This window comes from Panthera pardus, unplaced genomic scaffold (genome assembly GCF_024362965.1).
Source record: "Panthera pardus isolate Hobbes unplaced genomic scaffold, ASM2436296v1 HiC_scaffold_16, whole genome shotgun sequence".
NCBI lineage: Eukaryota > Metazoa > Chordata > Mammalia > Carnivora > Felidae > Panthera > Panthera pardus.
Genome location: NW_026526721.1, coordinates 119,223,982 through 119,247,346, shown reverse-complemented (window position 1 = coordinate 119,247,346; position 23,365 = coordinate 119,223,982). Strand labels below are relative to the sequence as shown.

Here is a 23,365-nt window from a genome sequence, read left to right as displayed (position 1 = left end):
CTTGCTAAGCACGTTCTACTGCAGTGTCTTGAGCTTCTGGTTCCCACTGTTTGGAAAGCTGTTCTTCATATATCCACATGGTTCCCTCCCTCCCTTAAGATGTTACATTATCAGACAGGCCTTCTCTATGCATTCTATAAAAATGGTCCTTCTCATCATTCTCTACTTGCCTATCTTGCTTTATTTTTGTATATTATTCACTGCCACCTAACATTTTCTATATTCATGTGTTTATTTTCTGCTTTCCAGCATTGCAAAGGAAAGCTCATGGAGTGCACAGGGATTCATTGGTCCCTAACCCTTTGAGCAAAGCCAGGCACATGGTAGGCATTCAGCCAGTGTTTGTTGAATAAGTTAATGAATATCCCTATTCCCATGTAACAAGTAAGAAACAAAAGTAATTTACTCAAGGTCACCTTGAAAGTGGCAGAGCTGAGATTCACAATTTCACAAACTCCCTGTGCTTTTCTGCCTATATTAGACTATCTGTGAATGTTTTAAGGTAATCTTAAACCATCTGAAAAAATATCATTTCTGATGTCCCAGGGAAATAGAGATATGAGGATTACATATCTGAGGTGGCTGGATATCTTGTTTTCCCTAGTAGCTTCATTGGTTTTCCTTTCTTCGCCTCCATTAGACTACTAACAGGCAGTGTTTCTGCTAATCCTTTTTTTGTTGTTGTTGTTGTTTTTTTTGTTTTTTTTTTTAGCTCTGTGTATAGATACGTCACACAAACAATGAAAAGTGTACCTATCTGACCAGATGCTTGGTGTTGTAATTAAAACAACTGAGTTGATCTTGAACCCTTAGTATTAGCTACATAATCATAATTCTATACCTTAGTAATTAATTAACTCACACAAATTACTGTAATTAGTATGACTTTTACAAGCCAAAACATATTTTGAAAATGTCTCATCTAAATAAACCTATTATCTATAAATTCTCTGCCATGTAAGCAAATTCAGAGTTGAGAGTTTTCTACCTTACAGAAGTATATTTTAATTGTCATTATATTTTTGCATACCTCTGCCTGTTAGCACTAGTTGTACTACTGTTGTGTGGGACCCTAGACAACTCTCTTACATGCTCTGCAACTCAGATTCTCAGCTGTACGAGGAGAGGGAGGGGCACCAAGTGCTCTTTGTGCGGGTCAGTAAACTAGTGTCTCAGCTCCAAACCCAGTCTCTTGTGCTTGCCCTGTGATATGGGCCTGGGACCATGCAGACCACGTCTTCCTTTGCCACAGCCTGTTGAGCTCTGCTAATATGAGTTCCAGAGGGAGGCTAGGATGTGAGAAGGGGAAAGGCCTTGCTCCCTTCCTGTTTGCTTGCTGCTCCTGTCAGTTGCATCTCAGCCATGGTTCTTCTCAATAGCTTTTTGAAGTTGGTTCAAGCCTCATAGGCCCCACTCAGAAGTCTGGTTCCCAGCTTCAGCAGTTACCTCTTAGGAAATTCTAGATTCTCTTCCCTTTGCTTCTCCTGGCCCAGGGTTTACACTTGCTTCCTGTAATTACTACCTGTGTTGCCTCAGTGCCCCCGTTCTATTTTTTCAGGTCTCTATCATCTGTATACTCAATCTCCTGCATTAAACTCTGGGCATAGCTAGTTGGTTTCTCTTTTCCTGATGAATCCTGACAAGTCCTCACTTGTGGGTCCCTTCTCATTGTAAACTTTGATGGTTCTCTGAAACCAGTGAAGCCATGTCATCTGGAAATAAGATCCAACCTGTATCCTCCTGTTATGACTGGGACAACAGGGGATGTCAATGGCAGCTGTGATGCCATGCCAAGTTCCATTCCTACTTATGGAAGGAATTGACATTTTTAAAAAGTGATGGGAGTTTGAGCCAGTAGATTAGAACAAGAGGCTTGGGGGAAGGAAGTAAGTTAGGCCTAGAACTACTAGAGAGGCATGGGCTATACTTGGACTTGTGTCTTCTGATTTCCAGTCACATGATCTTTCCAAAATATGAGCACTATCCTACAAAGAAGTGACTGCCTTGAAGTGTGAGAAGTTTCCTATGATCTGAAATGTTTGGGTTGAATGATTATCTGCCAGAGCTGCTGTGGAAAAAATTTCTTTTCCTAAAGTTTGGATATCCTCCAATTGTGTGGGTCTGTCATTTTCCTATATATTACTTTATTAATTCACTAGGATTAGCACCTCAATTTAGTCTTTTTTTGTTTTTTGTTTTTGAATTTTTATTTATTTTGAGAGAGTGTGGGGAGGGGTGCACAAGTGGGAGAGGAGCAGAGAAAGGGAGACAGAGAGAATCCCAAGCAGGCTCTGCAGTGCCAGCACAGATCTTGATATGGGGCTCCATGCCATGAACCATGAGATCATGACCTTAGCCAAAACCAAAAGTCAGACACTGAACCTACTGAGCCACCCAGGTGCCCCCCCTGACCCTTTTTTAAAGTTTAGGACAAGGAACTAATACTGATTCCAAATGAATCAGACATTTTTAGTAGAGGCAGCCCAACTTTCTCAAAAGGTAAAGACAAGATAAATTTATAGATTTTCAAATATCCTTTTAAGTTTACACAGGCAATTCTTCTAAAGTAAAATTTTAAAACATATCATTATCATACCTGCTAATCATAAAAATTTTTTCAAGAGCTATGAGGTTTAAAGATAAACTCAGGAAGTCTCCTGGGTATAGAAAAAAAAAGTGTTTCTAAATCTTTAGACCACAAACTTTCAGGTCAAAGGACGCTGAAAATGGTGAATTCCAATGTCTGTGTCTAAGTGACAGACACAGCTCACCTCAGAGGAACCCACTTCCTTTCTTTTCTCTTACTGCTGTTTCTTAACCCTCTGTTTTGCTTGTCCCTCTCATGCCCAGCCTGTGCTTAATTTACAGCGACCCTACTATCCTTCCCATATATCAGAAGCTTCTTGGGGGAGCCTGGGTGGCTCCCTTGGTTGAGTTTCTGACTCCTAATTTCAGCTCAGATCATGATTCCAGGGTCATGGATGGAGCCCCAAGTCGGACTCTGTGCTGGCAATGTGGAGCCTACTTAAGATTCCCTCTCTTTCTCTCTCTGTCTCTGTCTCTCTCTCCCTAAGCTCCTTTCCCCTACTCACCCTGTCTCTTGCTCTCTCAAAAAAAAAAAAAAAAAAAAAAAAAAAAAAGAAAAAGGAAAAAAAAAGAAAAAAAAGAAAGAAAAGAAAAGAAAAGAAAAAAGAAAAAAGGAGCTTCTTGATCCCACCTGAAAGCTCAGGTGGCCTGAGCATCTGTGGCCTGAAGCATCTGAATTTGGCAAGAGAGATTTCAGAACTTTACCTAATGCCTCTGGAATGTTAATCTACATTTGAATCGCCTGGAAATCTTGTTGAAATGCAGATTCTGGGTGTGCCTGGGTGGCTCAGTCCTTAAGTGACTGATTCTAGATTTCAGCTCAGGTCAGGATCTCACTGTGTCTGAGATCCAGCCGCACATCAGGCTCTGAGCTGACAGTGTGGAGCCTGCTTGGGATTCTCTTCCCCCCACCCTCTCTGCCACTCCCTCACTTGTGTGCACACTCTTTCTCAAAATTAATAAATAAACATTTAAAAAATGCAGATGCTGCTTCAATAGGCTGGGAGTAGAGCCCATGATTCTGCATTTTATACTACCAGGGATGTCTGTGCTACTGGTCCTAGCATTGCATTTTGAGAAGCAAATCTCTGACCAACACTTTGGCATTAAGTATCAATTAATTCACTTTTGTTGTGGCTTGGTTTTGACCTTGTACCATCCAAAATGTCTTTTGCTAACTATAAAAAAAGTTTTAAAATTCCATATCTGTATTTTAGTCTCCATTTTTATTCACATAACTTTCTAGAATTGACATGATTCTATGAAGTAATTTCAGTTTCATGGACATTTGAGGAGTTTAAAATTTTTTCATTTTGGGATTATTTATTTTTAATCCCAGCAATACTAGAATGTGAAAAGAAATTACTTGCATGGAATAAAATTGATAGTATATTTTACTATCAATAGTTCAATAAATCTTCCCCCCTCAAAGAAAAAGCAAACAAATCAAATTCTTTGATCACAATGTTATAAAATTGGAAGTTAACAAAACCATACCTTAAAAAATGTATCCATTAGGGCTTTTTAACTATATTCTCCTAGATGAAATTGAAGATGAAATCAAATTTGAAATTTTAGCTCATGTAAAATAAACAGCAATAAGTGTAGAGTAAATTCTTTATCAACACCAATGAGATAAAACCAGATTACTCAGAGGAAAGTTTACAGTCTTACATGCTTTCCATTAGGAAAAAGAAAAGGAAAGGAAAGGAAAAGAAAGGAAAGGAAAGGAAAGGAAAGGAAAGGAAAGGAAAGAAAAGAAAAGAAAAGGAGAAAAAATGGACTGTTTACCTCAAGAAGCTAGATAAGAGACATAACAATGGACCCAAAGAAAGTAGAATTAAAAACCTAAAAAAAAAAAAAAAAGAAAAAAAAAAGGAAAAAAGAAATAGTCAAAGAGAACATACAAAAACTAGATTTGGTCAGTAAAATTAAGAATTCTAGGGGTGCCTGGGTGGCTCAGTCAGTTAAGTGTCTGACTCTTGATTTTGGCTCAGGTCATGATCTCAAAGTTTTGTGAGTTTGAGCCCAGCATCAGTCTCTATGCTGATGGTGCAGAGCCTGCTTGGGATTCTCTCTCTCCCTCTCTCTCTCTGCCTCTCCCCTACTTGTGCTCTCTCTCTCAAAATAAATAAATAAACTTAAAAAAAAAAGGAGTTTTAAAGTAACAGTATGGTTCATGCCCCTCAGGGCTTGGGGTCCATCAGGACTTTATCCTGCCCAGGTACCACTCACTCTCTGTTCATGGCTGCAGATAGAAAAAGAGTAATGTTGGCCAATGGCTTCACTCATCTAAGAGACAATTTTTCTTATTTGGATAGCACCCATCTGTCTTACAGGTCTGTTCTGAGTATAAAGCCATATGATGGATATTAACATGCTTCATAAATTAAACATTAATAAGTAAGTACATGTAAGGTTTTACTACAATTACTAGAAGTAGATGAAAGGAAGAAGACATGAAAAGAAGGAATAACTTAGAGAAGCTCATTCCATGGATAGACACAACAATACTTCTGGTTTAATAAACTGCTGGGGGAAGAAGTCCAAAGCCTCTAGTACATGTCTTGCATATTCTATGCCCTTAATCATTATTTATTACCATCTCTTCCACAGTAACTCCTGCATCAAGGAAAAACAAGTGAAAATGCACTCCTTATTCCTAGTAATCCAAACTTAGACAATTCTCAGTAATACTACAGTGAAGGTACCAGATTTTTGCAAGTTACCTTGGGTGTCTGCTATCATCTACTCAAATTCTATTAGTCTACTGAGGTCATTCAATGAGCAAAGCACAGGTTATGGCTATGGGGGACACAAGGATGAATAAACCTGGTCTGACATCCCAAGCAGCTTTTTATCTCCTAACAGAGACAGCATGTACACAAAGACATCTAATAGCAGGTATAATGTAGTAGGAGACAGGAAAACAGAAATCCTGAGACGGTGTGATTTCTTTTGGGCTGTGGTAGGTGGAAGAGACATGGGGAAAATTTCCCTAAAAGATGCAGAGGCATTAGGGCTTTGAAAGATAGAAAGAGTTTGATGATGCAGGGTCAGAAGTAAAGAAATCAAGTGAGTGAAGAGGGTGAGGTAGGAGACCGTGGAGCATGTATGAGAAGCATGCAGCTTACCTGCACACTTAGGTTTTACTCCATCATAGGTTAGGAAATAAATACAAATTGAGTTTATTAATTATATTTTTCTAAATAAAAAATACAATAAAAGAAACCGTTATTACACTGTTTTCTTAAAATGGTCAAACTAATTACTATAAGCATAAAAGCATTTCATTTACATGTTTCATTAGTCCTGGCATCCATAAAAATGTGAAGCCTCCAGTATGCCCATCCTGTGCAGGCAAGTATTATTTCATTTTCCTTTGCAACAAAAGTAAAAACGGGTCATTCTATTTCCATCTCTGCTGCAAAAACAAGCAGTCGCTAAATGCAACTGCTATGTTGCATGCCTAAGATCTTGGATTCAAGTTCTATTTACGGGTCCTGTTGCAACGATGAATGGAATTAAGTACATATATCTGGGTCCACAGGGGGTGGAACATGCTCAAAAAATATCTGGGATCTAAAATAAAAAGGAATTCTGAAAGAAATCAAGAAGTGGCCTAGAGAAAATAATAATACTTTCTGACTCATGTGTATACACAAGATTGCCTTTCACTGTCTGCACGGTGAGACTACAGTGGTGTACAAGATCCCTAAAGGGCTGGCTGCAGGGGCTCATTTATGCAATTTTAAACAAGAACTAGAACCAATACTTTATGACACTAGCTAAAAGAGCTGTTTGAGAAACCACAAAGAGGTACACAGTTAAATTCAAATTAATTGGCAAGCAAAGAAATTTAGGGAACAGCATGAGGAGGTCTGTAATTCTCTGGGAAAAATAATGATTCTGCTGGCAAGTAAATTCTTTCCATTGAGATCAGTTTTCATAGGACAATTAACACTTTCTGGTTAATGGAGTGATGTGTACACTGTTCCCCTTGATCCCCACTCTTGGACCCTTTCAGAGAGCATTAGTCCTACTAAATATTGTATATGTATATGTATACATGTACACATAAAACATATGCTCACCTGAGCAAGATTCAGTGTGTGGTTGTAAATCATATAAGGAAAAATGTACTGGGTTGGACATCAAGAGACCTGGGATGTGGTCACAGTTCATCCACTTAACTAGGTGGCTGACTTGTGCAATTTAAATTCATTGCCTGGTCCATTGTCTTCTTCTCAATGAATTCAAGAAGATGGTATTCACCAAATTGGAGTATATAAGAAAACACATTGAAATATGGGAGAAAATATAAAAACTTCATAGTTTTTAATTAGAATTTTTGTGTATTCTCAAGTATGTAAGTACCTTTGTGGGCAAACAATTATGCTTGTGTGCAGACAGGTGCATGATAAAGCTATTTTATTTTATTTTTTTGCCAATAAGGGTCAAGAAACGCTGACAAACACTGCTCTAGATGACCTCTAAGCACTTTCTGGTCTTAAATATCTGTGATCTGAGTGGTTCAGCTTTTACATTTGCTTCAAGGTCTGTGTATACGGATTGAAGAACTACTGGGGCTCCAGAGCTTCACTGTGACTTCCTGTCAACTAGATTACTGGGTGTCTCCCTAGATCTCAAGAACTCGGTCTACACTCCCTCTTTGTATCACCCCCAAACTCCCATAACAGTGTCCACAGACATCAGGCACAGAAATGTAGCTTGGTCAGAAGAAAGAATCTCTGTTTCAAAAAACATTTATCTGCTTTGAAAAGAGAATCAAGAGAAAGTAGTTTTTGATCCTCACATACAAATAGATGTTTTTCTAGACTTATTAGTGGCAGGTCCATTTTCTTCTAATATTTAAATTTTCTTATTCAAGAGTATCTTCACCTATAGTCTCTGTTACTGATAACATTATTCAGTAGTTCTTTTTTCATTAAAAGTTGATGAAGCCCTCAGACACAAAAGCAGAAAAACAAACGTCTGTCACAAGGAGCACGATTTTCTTTGACATTAAATGCAGACTTGAGGGGTTTCTAAGAGTGAAGAATATTGCATTTTTGGACAGGAAATATTGATTATATTATCAGAACAGAGAAAGAGAGTGAGAGAGAGAAAAAATGTGTCTTGCTCTCAGATGGTACTCTGAGGGGCTTTAAAGTTGATGGGTTATTTTTCCATGCCATACTTTTATTTGTTTTTGATCTAGTAAAAAGAGACATTTCTGACAGGTTTCCTACCACCACTGCTGAACGTGAACCTGGAACTGAGAAGTCAAAGATTTAACGAAATGGAAAACTCCTTCAGGGAATATGAAAGATTCCAAGTTTCCAAAGAGTACGATTACTGTCTAGTTCACCATATTTGGCAACACCACATAGTTGGCAGATTAATCATGAGTCTGTGGAATACAAGGACATCAATACAGAAAACAGCACGAATCTACGTTCTTATTTCTGTTTTTTTCCAATGCAGTATAGGCATGCATTTAAGAGTTACTTCCTGTCTATGTTGCAAGGTTTATAAATTTCCATTTAAAACAAAAATATCCTTCAAAATGTAGCAGAGGGTATTTATGCAAATTAAACTGAGGTCTGGAGAAGAAGAAAAACACTTTTTCACTTATATCTCTGGCATTCCATCTCAAGCATTGGTGTTCATCAAGCTTACCCTCTTTTCAGTTTTCATTTCCTTCCTTGGAATCAGCTAGCACATTTGCACCAAAGTCACTTATCTCTAATGAACAATGTCACTCAAGATTTCCATGTCCAGTTGCCCACTATACCCTTCTATGTAGTTTCCACATTTCTGTAGCATCTAGGAGACTTTTGAATGAAGTAATTTTTGTTTGTCTCTTTCTGTTGCATGTATATTCCCCATTTTGGTGAAATGAACCATTGATCCAGTTGATTTAGGGACTTGGAGTTATCCTTGACTCTTCTTTCTCCTTCACCTACATGTTACATATTTGTGCCATCTATTTTGTGACAATTTTCTACATGCCTATGAAGAAAATGGGTTTTGTAAAAGAACTTTCTTTTTTTTCCCCTATGCCTCCTGGGGTCATGAGGAGACATTAAACATTGACTGAAAACATTTACAGTGAAGAAAGCAGGGGTAAATTTGTCCACTACTCAAGTTACATGTGCAAGGTTGTTTGAATATTGAAATGATGAGCTATTCAGTTCAAGAAAGTGCAGCTGTGAGTTAATGAGTTATTATGCGAGGAGATGCACTTTACACCTGTGTTTATTGAGATGGCAACATTGCGTGTTTGCCCTTGGTTCAGTGTGGTTAACTAAGCCCCTTGAGAATTTTGGGTGCCTATTACTACAGTTTGAATGCCTAATATTCTGAGCCTCCAGGTTTTATTTTTTGGCTTGGAAAACACTCATTTGTTTTTAGTGCACCTCATTTGTTAGTGAATTGTTGGCTAATTAAATGGATTTATGTGGTTCTGTCAATATGAAAGCATGAGCAGTTTTAAGCAAAGAGATGTCAGCTAATGACATGTCCTTAGAAGCAAAAACTGGCCAGATATGTTTCAAGAAACAATTCACACCAAGTCCCCTCCCAGTGATTTGTTTTATTTACTGGGATCCAGAAATATATTTTCCACCAATTCATGCAATGCATCACTGGCAAGCCAAATGGAACACATCCACCTCTAAGCTAAAGCCTTCTTAAGAGTTTCAGACAAATTTTTACCAAGCTGAGAGAGGATGGAGGTGAGAAGTAATGAGCCAACTTACTTAGATCAAGTAAAGTCTCAACACGTCCAGTAACAGTCACTTCATTTGGTAATCTTTCTTCCTTGTCTATTGTAAATGAGAAAGACTTTCCCAAGTTCTCCTTTTCCTGACTACTTACCCTATAAAAGCCTTTCAAGAACTGACCTGACAGATAAGCAGAACCTTAGCTTCCAAGCTTCAACTTTTCCTTATCATGAGGATGTAATTAGGCCCTTGTCATTTGAGACCAACAAGAGAACATGCCTGGGTGATGGGCTTGAGATGAATTAACTGTTTATGTTGTGCCTGATGTTTTTGTGTGTTGAGTGCTGCCTTCAGACATCCTGGTTAATCCCTTCGTAAATGTGCCAGAGCATCATTTGTTTTCACCCTTCTACATTTAAAAAGTTTTTCAGAGTTTCTTACTCTCTAAAATCAGACTGCAAAGCCCAATAGCATTACTTAGTAATCAGGAGTTGTTTTTTTTTTTCTTTCAGATTTTTACATGTTTTTTTTTTGTTTGTTTTTTGTTTTTTTTTTTTTGTAGATGGAGATGATTCTAAGGTGAGTAAACAGCAAACTATACCGTTTAACTTTTTGTATGAGAAAATGAGGTGTGCCAGTGGCCTTCCTCCCCCTCCTTTGCCTTCAGTGGATATAAAATATGCCTTAGGAATCTAAAAATGGAACCTGCTTTTATTACAGCAGTGCCTGGAAGCAGAGAAATCATTAGACATGGTGTCAATGTTGCCATTAGAAATCATACTCTTCGTGTGTTTAATGACAGTCCCTGTAAGTTTGCTTCTGGCAAAAACCTGACCCCCAAAGCCTCAGCTGGGAAACAGATTATAAAAATGAATTCTCAAACAACCTGTCCAGCTGTGCTTTTTGGTTATCTTTATAAACTGAAAAGCAGCTTCTATCACAGGATTCAATTCCATTAGAGATTATGCTATAAATAATACTGCCAAATTATTTTCAATATTCAATTTAAAATAATGGCTCAGTAACCTAATGACTTTTAGAAAATAGAACTCTACACAAGAAAAATTCTACCTGATCAGAAATTAGGTATGCATGTGTACCGGGTACCTCATAGAGAGAACACCTTGGGGTCATGTATTTACTCAAAAGCCACATTTTGTACCTGTACAATGTCTTTCCATTACAAAATAATAAAATCCTTTTACTTTAGCAGTAAAGAAAATTGAGATACCAGTGGATAGGATGACTTATCCTAATCCCTCAGCAAGTGAGCCAAAGAGCCAGAAACCAGAGACATATCCCTAAGTGGCTGATTTTGTAAGTTGAGTGGGCACATCCATATACATTCTCTTCTTTCTATGCTCTCCTGGCTTGAAAGAACTCCCTAAAGTCCATTTCTATCTACATACTCTCATCCTCTAGGAAGACTTCTTCCTTGCATTTGACATTTTGCCCAGTCTTCCCAAATAAAAGTTTTCTCAAACTACACTTGTATATTTCCAACAGCAGAGAACCAAACTTCTGGCTAACAGAAATCAGAACATTCATTTGCATGTCTAAAAGCCACTTGTTTCTATAAAACTAAGTTCTTCTATATGACTATTGAACATTTGCAGGTGCAATTTCCAAGTGACTGAGATGAGGCGGCTGCAAATGTGGCCCTTGAAGTAAAAGATAATCAAAATAAATCAAATGATCATCATCAAATTAGTAACAACTGAAAGTGAAAGCAGAAGATGTGGTAATGAGCAAGCTCCCCTCACACTGGAGTGTTCATAATGAATCTTATAAGAAGCTGAATCGAAAATGATAATGAACACTGTGCAAACTGTCTTTAAAAGCTTGATCCTTTTTGTTTGCCTATGACTGTGCATCTGGCATAAGAGGGTCCCAAGTGTCCTAGCCTAGAGGCTGCGCTGTCTTTGAGTCTCTTTCCCTTCTGATCTGTCACCAAGTTATTCAGTTTCTTTTGTGGAAATACATCATGGATAATTCCTTCCCTTGTACCATTTAGGTTTCTTTGTTTGCAAGCAATAAACACTGATTCTGGCTACTGTCATCAGAAAAGAATTTATTGGAGGGAAGAGTGATAGCTCTGAGAAAAAATGTACAAAGGCAGCCCCAGGAATCTTTGTCAGGAATAAATAGGGGGTTTCAACAGGGCTTTGCTGTTGGAAAGAACAGGTGCCAACAATCATACATCCTTCTATCTCCCTTAAAGGATCACATCCTAGGCAGAGAGTGTCTGATTGACCTTGCTTCAGATGTCCCTATTCTCTTTGGTAGGGGAGGCTGGGACACTTTGATCAACAAGATGGTATCTGAGGAAGGAGGGGTAGTTTTCTAAGCAACAACAGGATGCTATTACCAGTGAAGAGGAGAATGGGTGATGGGTAGCCCAAATCAATGTATGTCTATTATATTCCTCTCAACTAGGCTCTTGTTTCCTCAGGTCTATATATCTGTATTTTAACTTAATAGTGAAGCAAATGAAATTTCTGATTAGTGTGATTTCTGATATATTCTTTAGTTGATGTATAAATCTGCTCTGGAGTATACTGACCAGTGGACATATACAATCTTTAAGAATGTTATCAGGCACAGGTCACTCATTACCTTATAAAGCAATCTGTTATTCAGATTTTGGAAATTTTTCCTCTTGTTGAGCTAAAATCATTCATTCAATTGCTGAAAAGATAGTGAGTGCCCAGAAGGCTTCAGTCATACTTTTGGTGCTAATACAGCCCTCACAGATCTGACAGTCTGATGTAACTTTGGCCTATCAATCCTAATTCTACCCATCAGCTCTAGTTCTAGATTTCAGAACTACAGGGAATAGATTGAATAGCCTATGAAGTCTAGATGCACATAAACAAACAGTAGCCAGTTAAAAACTATAATGGAAGAAGTTTTGATTCATCCGCATACCCTCCAATATAAGACAGTTTAAAAAGTACTTAAGAAGAAATTTGTAGTTGGAGTGTGACGACAACTATAAAAATTTACTAAGGATCATAAAAGATGACTTGAATAAATGGAGAGACGTAACATATTCCTGGGTGGGAAGACTCAGCATTGTAAAAACACCACTTCTCAAATTAATCTAAAAATTTAATGCAACCACAATCATAATCCCAAAGTTATTTTCTGCTTGAAACTTAACAGTTACTTTCAAGTCCATCTGGAATAATAAAGATGTGAGTATAGCAAAGAAGCTCTCGGAAATGAGGAAAGGGGGTGAGGGATGGAGCTACTAGATAGTAAAATGAACAATGAATCTGTAAAGGGTAAATTTTTTAAGTTTCTGTTTTTACGTTTATTTTGAGAGAGCGTGCGCGTGCGAGAGAGAGAGAGAGAGAGAGAGAGAGCTTGCACCACTGGGGGAGGGGCAGAGAGAAGGAGACACAAAATCCCAAGCAGGCTTCAGGCCATCAGCACAGAGCCCAATTCAGGGCTTGAACTCACGAACTGTGAGATAATAACCTGAGCCAAGATCTAGAGTTGGACGCTTACCTGACTGAGTCACCCAGGCACCCCTGAAATTATCAAAACAGTGAAGACCAAAATCTCAGTGGTACAATAGAAAGCCCAGAACCTGCATACATATTTATGTAACTACAGACATGGACATTATATCATAAATACATAGGTTACACTTGAAGGGTGTTAGGGTGAATGGATAACCTTCTAGGAAGATGATCAAGTCCCTACTATATCCTGTACTACATATCAAAACAAATTTCAGTTGGATTCCAATGCAAAAATAAAATTATTAAAAGAAAGTACATATTATCATTAGTAAACACCTGGGCTTTCCATGCAAAAATTAATAAAATCTTAGGCTTTCTAAGGAGGAGATAAAATTAACCACATAAACTTAAAAATGTCCATACTATCTTTTTCCTTTACTAAGCAAACAAAATATAACATATTTAAAAGATAAAACCACAAATTGGAGAATATTTATAGCTTATGTGATAGTCAAAAGGTTAATTTTTTAAAGAAATAAAAAGCTTCTAAAATTCAATGTGACAACCATAAGCATCTCAGTAGGAAAAAGGACTAAGGGCAGAAATAGGTAGTTCACCAAAGGAGAAATATAAACTGCCCATGACATGAAACTAAAATGCTTTCTTGGGTACAAATATAATAAATGTAAATCACAATGAAATGGAGGCTGATTATCAAATTAGCAAGGATGGGTAAGATTTCGTATGGTAAAGATGTAAGTAAATGAGGTCTCTTTCATTGTTTGTGGAAGTATAAAGGGTTACAAAATTTCTGGAAGATAATTTGGATGAATTTTTCCAAGACATTAAGATTTTGGCCTTCCTTTTAACCCAGTAATAGAAATGAATACATCAGTCTATAAGGATGATCATGGCAATCATATGTATAATACTGAAAAGTATAAACAATCAAAAGGAGGGGAGAATAACTATGGCAAGTTGATAGGATATCCTATTAAGCATCCATTAAATAATAGAGAAGAATGTCATGAAAAATAGTCACTATAAATTCTTGAGTGTAAAAAGCAAGTTACTTCAAACTTAAAAAGTATAATTATATTATGCATGAATGTATATATTTAATTAAATGTATGTATATGCATATAATTAGATGCATATAATTAGATGTATATTAACCAATAGTTATTGAGTAAGAAAACAGGTAATTCAAATATCATGTCCTTCTGTGAATCTATACTTTCTAAATTTTCTATAATGTTTATGTATTAATTAGGTAGAAAAACAGACATACTTTGTTTAAAGTAACAGAAATCCTTTTTTCAAATGAAATCTTATGTGAAAACCCAATTGATGGAACCAATAAAAGGGATAGTGTAGGGATGGCAAGCCTAGCACCCTGCTCACTTGGTGGGCATCCTTGAGCACCACTTTGAAATGTCAGGGTTGGGGGTATTCTGCTGAGAAACCAGTGCATGTAAGCACCATCCCTAGGACCTACATGATGGGTTGTTCATGAATGCAGACAAGGCCCCAGGATTGCTGGTTACCTCCATGGTTATTCATCAACTGTTTATAATAGCTTATTCCACTTAGTTCCTTATATTTGTTGTCACATATCCATTTGTTATACGCTTTTTAGAAAGTTTTCTAGATTTTAACTTTGCAATATCTTAGTTTACTTGTGGATTAGAACTAAAAGAATTGTATCATTACCAGAAATAACATTAGATAATTATGTTTTTATTATTATTATTTTAATGTTTATTTATTTTTGAGAGAGAGAGAGAGACAGACAAAGCATGAGCAGGGGAGAGGTAGAGAGAGAAGGAGACACAGAATCTGAAGCAGGCTTCAGGCTCCAAGCTGTCAGCACAGAGCCTGGAGTGGGCTCGAACTCACGAACTATGAGATCATGACCTGAGCCAAAGTCAGACACCTAACTGATTGAGCCACCCGGTGCCCACCCTTAGATAATTATAATTTGATGCCACTCTCTCAGATTTTCTTTGAAGTTGATCTGAGAAATTACTACATAAAGAATACATGTTCATCTTCCCTAAACTATTATTAAAAATATTGTCCCCTATGGTGTTCAAAGGTCCCTTATACAGGGATACATGTGATAAATTCTCCTAAAATTTTAGTACTGGAAAAAAGTTTGCCCATTTTTACAAATAAATATGATTTCCTTTTATAATGTTGTATTATTCCTGTATAACTCATCATCTTTCCCTTTTGGCTTTGGCTGCCAGAAGGCTCAGAGTTATTATTTATTGCCAAACCACAGCAATGAACAGCTGTCTAATTTTGCAGAAAAACTCTATCCCAAAGCACTTGAGTATTTACTCTCAACTAAATGGTCCCATGATATGCATGGCTCATGTTATGAACTGTCTCAAATCCAATCTGGAAACAGGCAAGGATTAAATAATAAACAAACAAACAAACAAACAAACAGACAGACACATTAGTAATTTAGACTAACCGGGCTTGGTATTTGGCAGTAGAAAATGCTTACACCTAGAGTTTGGTTTGTATCAAATACTTGTTAGGCACATTGCTTAATCTGGAGTACTTCTCTGACGTGCGTGTGTTCTTGGGTGCAGCTGTGGACATTTGGGTCTTTCCACTACCATGGCCCACACATACATTCACCCATCCCATGAGGTGGTCTGTGTGGCATCCAATAAGGATATCAGGTAGAAAAGGGTGGCAAAAGAGAAATGGACAGGTAAACCAGCAATCTGTACAAGGACTATAATCTTTTAAGTAGTTACTAGAACAAGATCTTGCTGAAATGGATCAGAAACTAGAAAGACAATTTTCACACATAAAAACAAACAATTTTTAGGTATTGGTGTGTGTGTTTATTACAATGTTCAAAAGTAGACTTAAAAATAGCAGGTGAGTTAAGAGATTTCTTTACCTTTCTAGAAGGTCAAATATGTATTCTTATTGTTAACCTTGCTTACCTTTTACAACATGTTGAGTAGTGAAAAGGGCATAGAAACTGGAGAAAAGGGAACCAGAATTATTTTGAATGGCTGATGTAAATTTTTTACCTTCATTATTTTAAGGGACACAATTGATCTTTTTCTCTGGAATGAATAAGCTCTTTAGCAACCTCCCTACCAACAGTGGAAGGCACTAACATAACATTGTGTTGTGATGATTTGGATATAAGGGCCGGTAGGGTGGACTCTGGTAATGTAGCCTTGGTATATAGTACCCTAAGAACTGGCAGGGTGGCTGTCTGCATCAGCAACAGACACCTTCAAAGTTGTGGGGAATAGCTTGGCCCCTGTGACTCTGCAGTAAGTTGGGTCAGCTGTCCAGAACAACAGGTTATCATTACAAGAAAGATGTGCCAAGCATTTCACAGGGGAGCCAAAACCAATCTATGACCAAGTGGACCAGGCAGGCTCCTGAGACACCAAATGTCTTCCTTCTCATGAGGGCTTGCCTGATATTCCACAGATGGAATTTCATTCAAGATAGCAATGCTTCATGCCCAAGAGCCTAACTGTGGAATCAAATCTCCTAGTTTTAAATCTCAGCTCCATCACTTACTGTTGGCTGAGTGGCCTGGGTGTAGGCCCTAACTTTGAGTCCTGTGAATGAGCAAGGATGTGCATGAAAGGCAGTTAGCTAGCACTTGGCTCATGGTACACCTTCAGTATATGTCAACTTTTATTATTATTTAGACTTAAACTACCACCTAATAAAATGCAAATAGCCAGAGAGGCATACCTTGTTACCAGCGAATACTTGGAGTGGGGTGAAGAATCTCACCACTTGAATGTCAATTAAGATGACAACAGTAGGGAACAGCAAGGGATCAAGGGCTGAAACCTGGGAGAAGCAGGGAACTAGGCCAAAGGAGAGAAACAGCTTTGACATTTTGCTCAGAGCCACAGCGATTCTTCTACACGGAAAGGCACCCAATGGTTGCAGCTATCCAAGTGCAAATCCTTGCTGTTGCAGAAAGGCAATCTAATTGCCGAATCCAGATCACAGGATCCATGGCCCTTGGGACATTAGGGGCTGCCCCTTTCTCTATTAACTGCTCTGCCTCAGAGGATTCCATATATAAACTTTCTATGGTAAGAGATATTAAATTGTAGAACCGCCACGTTAGCTCTTTGTTTTCTGTATGCAAAGATTCTCAACACTGGCGTGGGTGGAAATGTGCACGCCCTGGGCCGGCTGCCTCTACTGCCTACTTGCTGTTAGCAGCCAATGGAAAACCACCACCCTTTTCTATAAAGCACTTGTGCACCCCTTCACGTTGTGAGTAGACTTCCATTTGTAAAGTCGTCCATCACCTCTATAAATCAGTCATTTGTAGATTTTAACATACCCTCCTGACCAGTGACAGAGAAGAGGAAATAGCAATTTGGAGGCTTTCCGTTAAGTTTTTGCATACAAAATGGATGTTATTATCCTCCCCCCTCCCCCAGGGTACCGAGCAAAGGCTGATTCAGACACAAACCCATCTTGGAGAGAGTCCATCGCACCTCCTGCTGGGTCAGGCAGGCTTACGCATGGGAGCACATACACATATCACACATCCAGTTTGCTGTGCAGAATGCAGCACTGACCTGTCAGGCCGGCAGCCTCAGCAGACAGGAAGGCGCTCCAAGACAGGAGGAAAAACAGGCCTGTTTCCAGCATAGGGAACTCACACAGCTTGGTAAATTTGGTCAAGTGACAAAGACATGTTAAGGGAAACAACAAACGCTTTGAAAGCAAAATCTCCTCCTTGGCTGAGGAAAACTAATCTCGTTGTGATCAGTTTCGAAGAAGAGCACTGATTTTCAGACTTGACTGGGAGGCTGTAGGTCTCACTGGGACTGCTTTGAAGGCCAGCATGAGTTTCATGCCTCACTGGGGGCTGAACACTCCAGTAAAAATGCAAACCTGTGTTCCAATTTAAAAAAAGGTGTCTTACTAAGAAGATAAAATCACCTAACTGTGGGTACAAAACCTCCTGAATTTGGCCGTGGTCCTTGGGGTGTGCCTCTCGGGAGCCTGCAGCAGATGAGGCGAAACAAAGCCATGGAGAGTAAAGCAGGGTGAGGTGCTTCAAATACGTCAGCACCAAAGGAGGTCACTGCTCCCTGGAGAGCCATAAGCCGTGGACAGATCACCTTAAAGACTCCTCTCCTGGGGATGGAAATAGGATCAGAGCAACATTCACATTCAGTGATAGGGAAGATACCCATGCCATCTTAGTATAAGTAGGCTAGGGGAAAAGGTATATCATTTCTAGGTCAGGCAAGAAGCCCTTTGGCAGGCGATGGTTCATTCTGGCTGAGATGACACTTGGTCAATAAATAGCCTATAAATTACATATAGAGCAAAGGCATAGTGACCCAAATCATGCAGGGAAGGGATTATAGGAAGATGATTAGGAATAGGTGATCGATGGAAAAGGGTCACATCGCAACTATGCCTACAGTTAGGCAAAAAAAAAAAAAAAAAAAAAAAAAGAGCCCTCACAAATAAGGATATGTTATGTGGCATTTTTATGCTTCAAGAAAAAAAAATCTGAAGAGATTCTACATTAAGAGATGTTTAGCAGTAGGGCAGGGAAGCAAAAAGCATGACCCCTGGGGCAGAAGATCAAGGTCTGAGTCTTGGCTTTGCTAGTTGCTGGCTGTGTGATTTCTGAGCAATATGTTAACCTCTCTGAGCCTCATTTCTATCCTATGTGAATTATCTGCACCAAGTGTGCAGAGTAAGATGAGATGAATATTTAAAATGTTTTTGCAAAGTTTTAGAAAGCACAAAATGCCAAGGATAAGCAAAATAACACCAGGCTGGGAGTGTAGCCTCTGGAAGCCAACTCCACTTCACTGTATCAGCTTCTTCGCCCTGCTCCATAGCCATTTTGTGTCTTGGTTTCCCTGACTGAAAATGGGGATAATCATGCAACCTACCTCCTAGGTGTATAAACCAGTCATTATGCGTTAAGAGTGCTTGGTATGCAACAAGGAATATATAAATTTTTCTATTAGTGTGATTTAAATTAATTCGTTCTGTAAAACATCTTTCCTGGAATCAGATTCAGTAAACATCTAGGAGCAATTCTTTATCTGGAAGAAAACATGGGCTGGACCTTTTTCCAGCAATCCTTCTTGTGACTTGGAGGGCAGGCTTTGTTTTTAACAGGGTTTGTTCTTCTGAATTCCCTCTTTTACGTTATCGTAGAGAAGGCTTAGGCCACTTTGAGTAACGGTATATCGAATGGACATAGGACATTCTTCTCTTTCAACATTGTCCAGAAAGTAATTCAGTTCTGGGTCAAGACCCAAGCTTGCATAGAGCCCAGGGACCTATGCCCTGAGGAGCACTGCCTCATTATGGACAATGTATCAAGTTTATGATGATGGAGGGGATGGTTGCACACCTGTCTCCTCTGCAGCCTGAATTTGTGAGAGGCAAGGCCATTGATGCTGCGTGACAGATCCTCCCACTGAGACTGAGCCCCTGTCCCTTCCATCTCTCCACCATTTTTTCCAGATCTGATCCAATCTCATGGAAGACTTCCAAACTCCAGGAATTTTTTCCCTTCCCTTACCACCTTATTTACTTATGTGTCCATACATTGCCTTCATGCCAGGTGGAGAAGAGTTCCAATTTCAGCTCTTCCACCTAGGGCAGGCTCTGGAGCCAAAAGACATGGGTTTAAATCCTGGCCCTGAAATCTCCTAGCTTCAGACAAGGTGTTTAACCTTTATGTGTCAGTTTCTTTAGCTGTAAAATGGAGATAATAACTGTATCTCCTTCCCAGTGTTATTATAAAAGCTATATGAGAAAATCCATTAGCAAAATGCTAATGACAATGGCTGGCAAATGGTAAAGTTCTCAACAAATGTTACAATAATAATAATAATAATAATAATAATAATTGTGTCCACTATTATTGATATGTGACCCAGAGGAGCTACTTAACCTCCTTGAGCCTCAGTTTCCTCATGTGTAAAATGAGGATAATAACAGCCTACCTTACAGGGTTGATTCAAATGAAGAGAGATATATATATATATAAAGTCCTTGGCACATGCTAGACATTCATTAAATGTTGCTATCACCATTGCCATTACTTATTCAAAACAACATGTGGCCTCCATCATAATTCCACTTAATAATCAAGAGGCAATAGGGATTAGTGATAAAGAGTATGGTCTGTCTCTGGGTCTGTCTCTTGGTTTCAATCTTGGGTTTGAATTTTGTCTCCAATTCTTACAAGCAGCAGGACACTGGGTATTACCTTAACTTTTCTAAGCTTCAGTGTCCAATAAAATTAAAATATCTGCATGATATCATCATTGTCAGGGTAAAGGAGGTATAGTGTGTAAAACAAATAAAGGCTTTACATATCATAAGTACTGATATTAATCATTAGATTATTATCATTATTTTTATTAGGAATCAGCCCTACTTTTTCTGAGTTACTTTATTTCTTTGTCAATGGAATTGATACTCTCTAGGATTTCTGGGACAAAACTTGGGAGTGGCCTTTGAGTCTCTCCTCTTCCAATCATTAAGTCCTAGAGACTCTTTTAAACATTAGTCTCCTTCTTGATGATTCTAATCTTCTTTTTCTGATTTGTCCTGTGAACCTGTTTCTTATTTATTGTTTAAAAATGGGACTTTCAATACATTACTCTCCTGAGCAGAAACCTTCAGTGGCTAACTGTAGACTATAGAATGAAGCTCAGATTTCTCTGAATAACACTCCAAGATACTCCACAAGGTGATTCCAACCCATTTATGTATCATCTTCCACTGCTCACCAGCCTGAGCCCTGTGGTCCTCTCAGGCACGTCTGCATGTACCACATTAGCCCCATCCCCATACCTTAATGAATGCTGGTTTTCTCCTGAATCACTTATCACATAGCCTTGTTTATATCCTACCTATATTTCAGGCTCAGCCTACACTGCCATCTGCATGTAAATACTGCTTTTAAAATTATTTTTCAGAATTATAAGGTTGGCCAAGAGTCTTTTGGACTATTCAAGAAACAATGGACCCATCCACATCTGAATTTTTAGCATCCTAATAAGTTGGCTGTGGCTTTGCAACTCACCTTCTAAACAACTCTTATTGCAGCCCTTGTCCTTCCAAGTTTGTTACTAATTGAAGGCAGAGTCTGTATTTTATTCATCTTCTGACTCATGTTAGAAACCCTTAGTAGGACCTAACCTTTTAGCAGCTGCTCAGTGAAACTCTGCTCTGGGTCAGTCCCCATAAAAAAGAACCTAACATTTTGCTTTCTTTGCTAGAGACTTGACCCTTCTTGCACCCTTCTTCTTTCTCTTTTCCCCAACATCTTTGGTCTTTGATCCTTTGTCCTGCCTCTTTGGATGGCTTCTGCTAGGCCCTCATACTTGACATCAGCTTTCTGGCTTTCTTCCTCAACTCTAACTTACTTTTGTCCCATCCAACTGCTCTGACTGAACCTCTCACTAGACCAGCTTCAATCTCTGGCTCAAGTCCTCTAGGAACTCTACCCATTCTCCTACCTTACTACTGCATAAGAGGGAATGAGACATGACACAATTGCCCATATATGGCAAACATGTCATTTCTGCCTTCCTTGCAGGTCTTCTTCTGTAAAATAGCCAGAAATGCTTCTTTAAATATACAGTGATCTTTGCCTTGGCCAGCCCTGTGATCTACTGATTGACAGAAGTTTGAAAAGGAAGAAGAAGATACCCAGTTAATCACCCCTGGTCAATCCTGTCTTGTTCTTGACTTTGAATTTTCAGCTCTTTCTCTTGGCCCTAATATAGCCAATCCAGATCATGTCCAACTATTTTCCTAGGTGACAGTTTTTTAGGACTGTTGCTATCCTAGGGTCAGACAGTATCAGCGGTGCTAGAACAGGCCTTGGACGAGAAAAGAGCCTGGGCCTCTGTGCTGCTGGTACCAAACTGTGCCTCAAGGATGACTCAGAACTAAGATGGCCCCAGTGGAATTGTATCACACTTGAACCAGACTATCTAGCCATTCATAGCCTAGAGATTGTCCATCCTCAGAAACATTCCAGGGACACTGACAGCTCTTAACAGTCCCCAGCTTCGCACACACACACACAAAGGATATCAGTGCTGTGACAACAGCATACGCAGACCCCATTGCAAACGAGCCGGCGAAGATCCCCAGGAAATTCCCCACGGACTGGAAGAATGCTGCAGCATCAAATGCATTTGGATTCTCCTTGGGACTGTAAATGGATATAGAACTGAAAAGAAAAGAGGGTGAAGGTTAGTCAGTGACTTCCCTCTTATAGCCCAAATACCAGAAGTCAGAAGTTATCACCCACATTTCAGGAGGGCACCTTCTTCTGTGAGGTTAGGTGATGGCTGGAAGAGTTCAGAAGAAACAAATGAGAACAGGGAGAGGTGGAGAAAGTAGAAAGCTTTCCTTTTCCTTACAGCCCAATCCCATGGTATCAATATATTGTTGCCAGTCAGTAAACATTTTTATATTGGAAGGGTCATAAAGAATATTGTTTTTGAGCAAACTAGGCATTAAAACATGGTAGGTGTATAAGGAATCTGCTGAGGAGATAGATAACTGTGAATTATTTAGTGGCCATATGTCTTCAGTGCTGTTATATATTCACAAATGCTCCTGATAAAAAGTGCACTTTTATGGCCTGTGCACAAATGGGCAATACAAATCACAGCGTGCACAAAATATTCTGCTGTGATCTTGTCATAAACCACAAAGCATTCCTCCTCTCCAGTGTAACCCTTCAGAAACAGAGCCCAGACGATGCTTAGAGCATCACAGTATTAACCCCTGGGGAGAGACAAAACCCTCATTTTCCCACTGAAACAAATGGCAGCAGCTGCCCGAGGTCATCTTTTAGACCCCAATTCTGGTGGCTGCCGACAGATTTATTTCCATAGAGAAAAATCAATCCGCCAATAGGCAGTCTGCTCACTTAAATATTTTTGAGGATGCTGCATTTGCTATTTTTTTTTTAACCAGGGCCTCAAATCCCAGAGTGTTAATATGAAGGACAAGGTGCATCCTATTTTAGGAAATATGAACTCTGTATTGTAGCATTAAAATGAACAGACGTGCTAGAACCAGTAGTTTTGGGGAGACAAATAAAGTAGTATTTCAGGATTTTTTTACAGTTTTTATTTTAATTATGAGGTCTTTAATACTAATCAGGAAAATCAAGAGTTTTGCAATAGGTACTGTTAGGGATTTTGTAGCAGTATAGAAAGCAAAAAGTACACTAGACATGCTGACTTGAGATTAGATTGGATTTTACAGAGATGTAACTGACGCTTTATGGTTTGGATGATTAGAACATGTTAACTTTCTGATTTGACTTTTTGTATCTAGAGACTAGCTAAGTGGGGGTGGGGGGTGGGAGGTGTGTGGGGAGGGTGGAATGGATTCCATTTCTTCTACAGGAAGATGTGTGGCTTAAAAAAGGTAGTTTTAAATGTTCTTACTTTTTCCCCCGGATGTCTTTAAAGCATTAAAGTAGGCCAAACACTTCTACTTTGATCATGTAATTGGATAAGGAAGATGAATGTGGCTCTC

At 38.8% G+C, this 23,365-nt stretch overlaps 1 protein-coding gene across 8 annotated transcripts in view; it reads right to left on the bottom strand.

The window, feature by feature from the left end:
• The window catches only part of SLC9A9 (solute carrier family 9 member A9), a 701,238-nt gene that overhangs the window by 275,961 nt on the left and 401,912 nt on the right, over positions 1-23,365 (bottom strand). For all 8 annotated transcript variants that reach the window (XM_053903745.1, XM_053903747.1, XM_053903744.1 and 5 more), the window contains 2 exons: positions 21,897-22,040; positions 17,386-17,486 (listed from right to left, as the gene is read on the bottom strand). In XM_053903745.1, the coding sequence (XP_053759720.1) occupies positions 17,386-17,486; positions 21,897-22,040 (245 nt within the window). The remainder of the gene's footprint in view (positions 1-17,385; positions 17,487-21,896; positions 22,041-23,365) is intronic.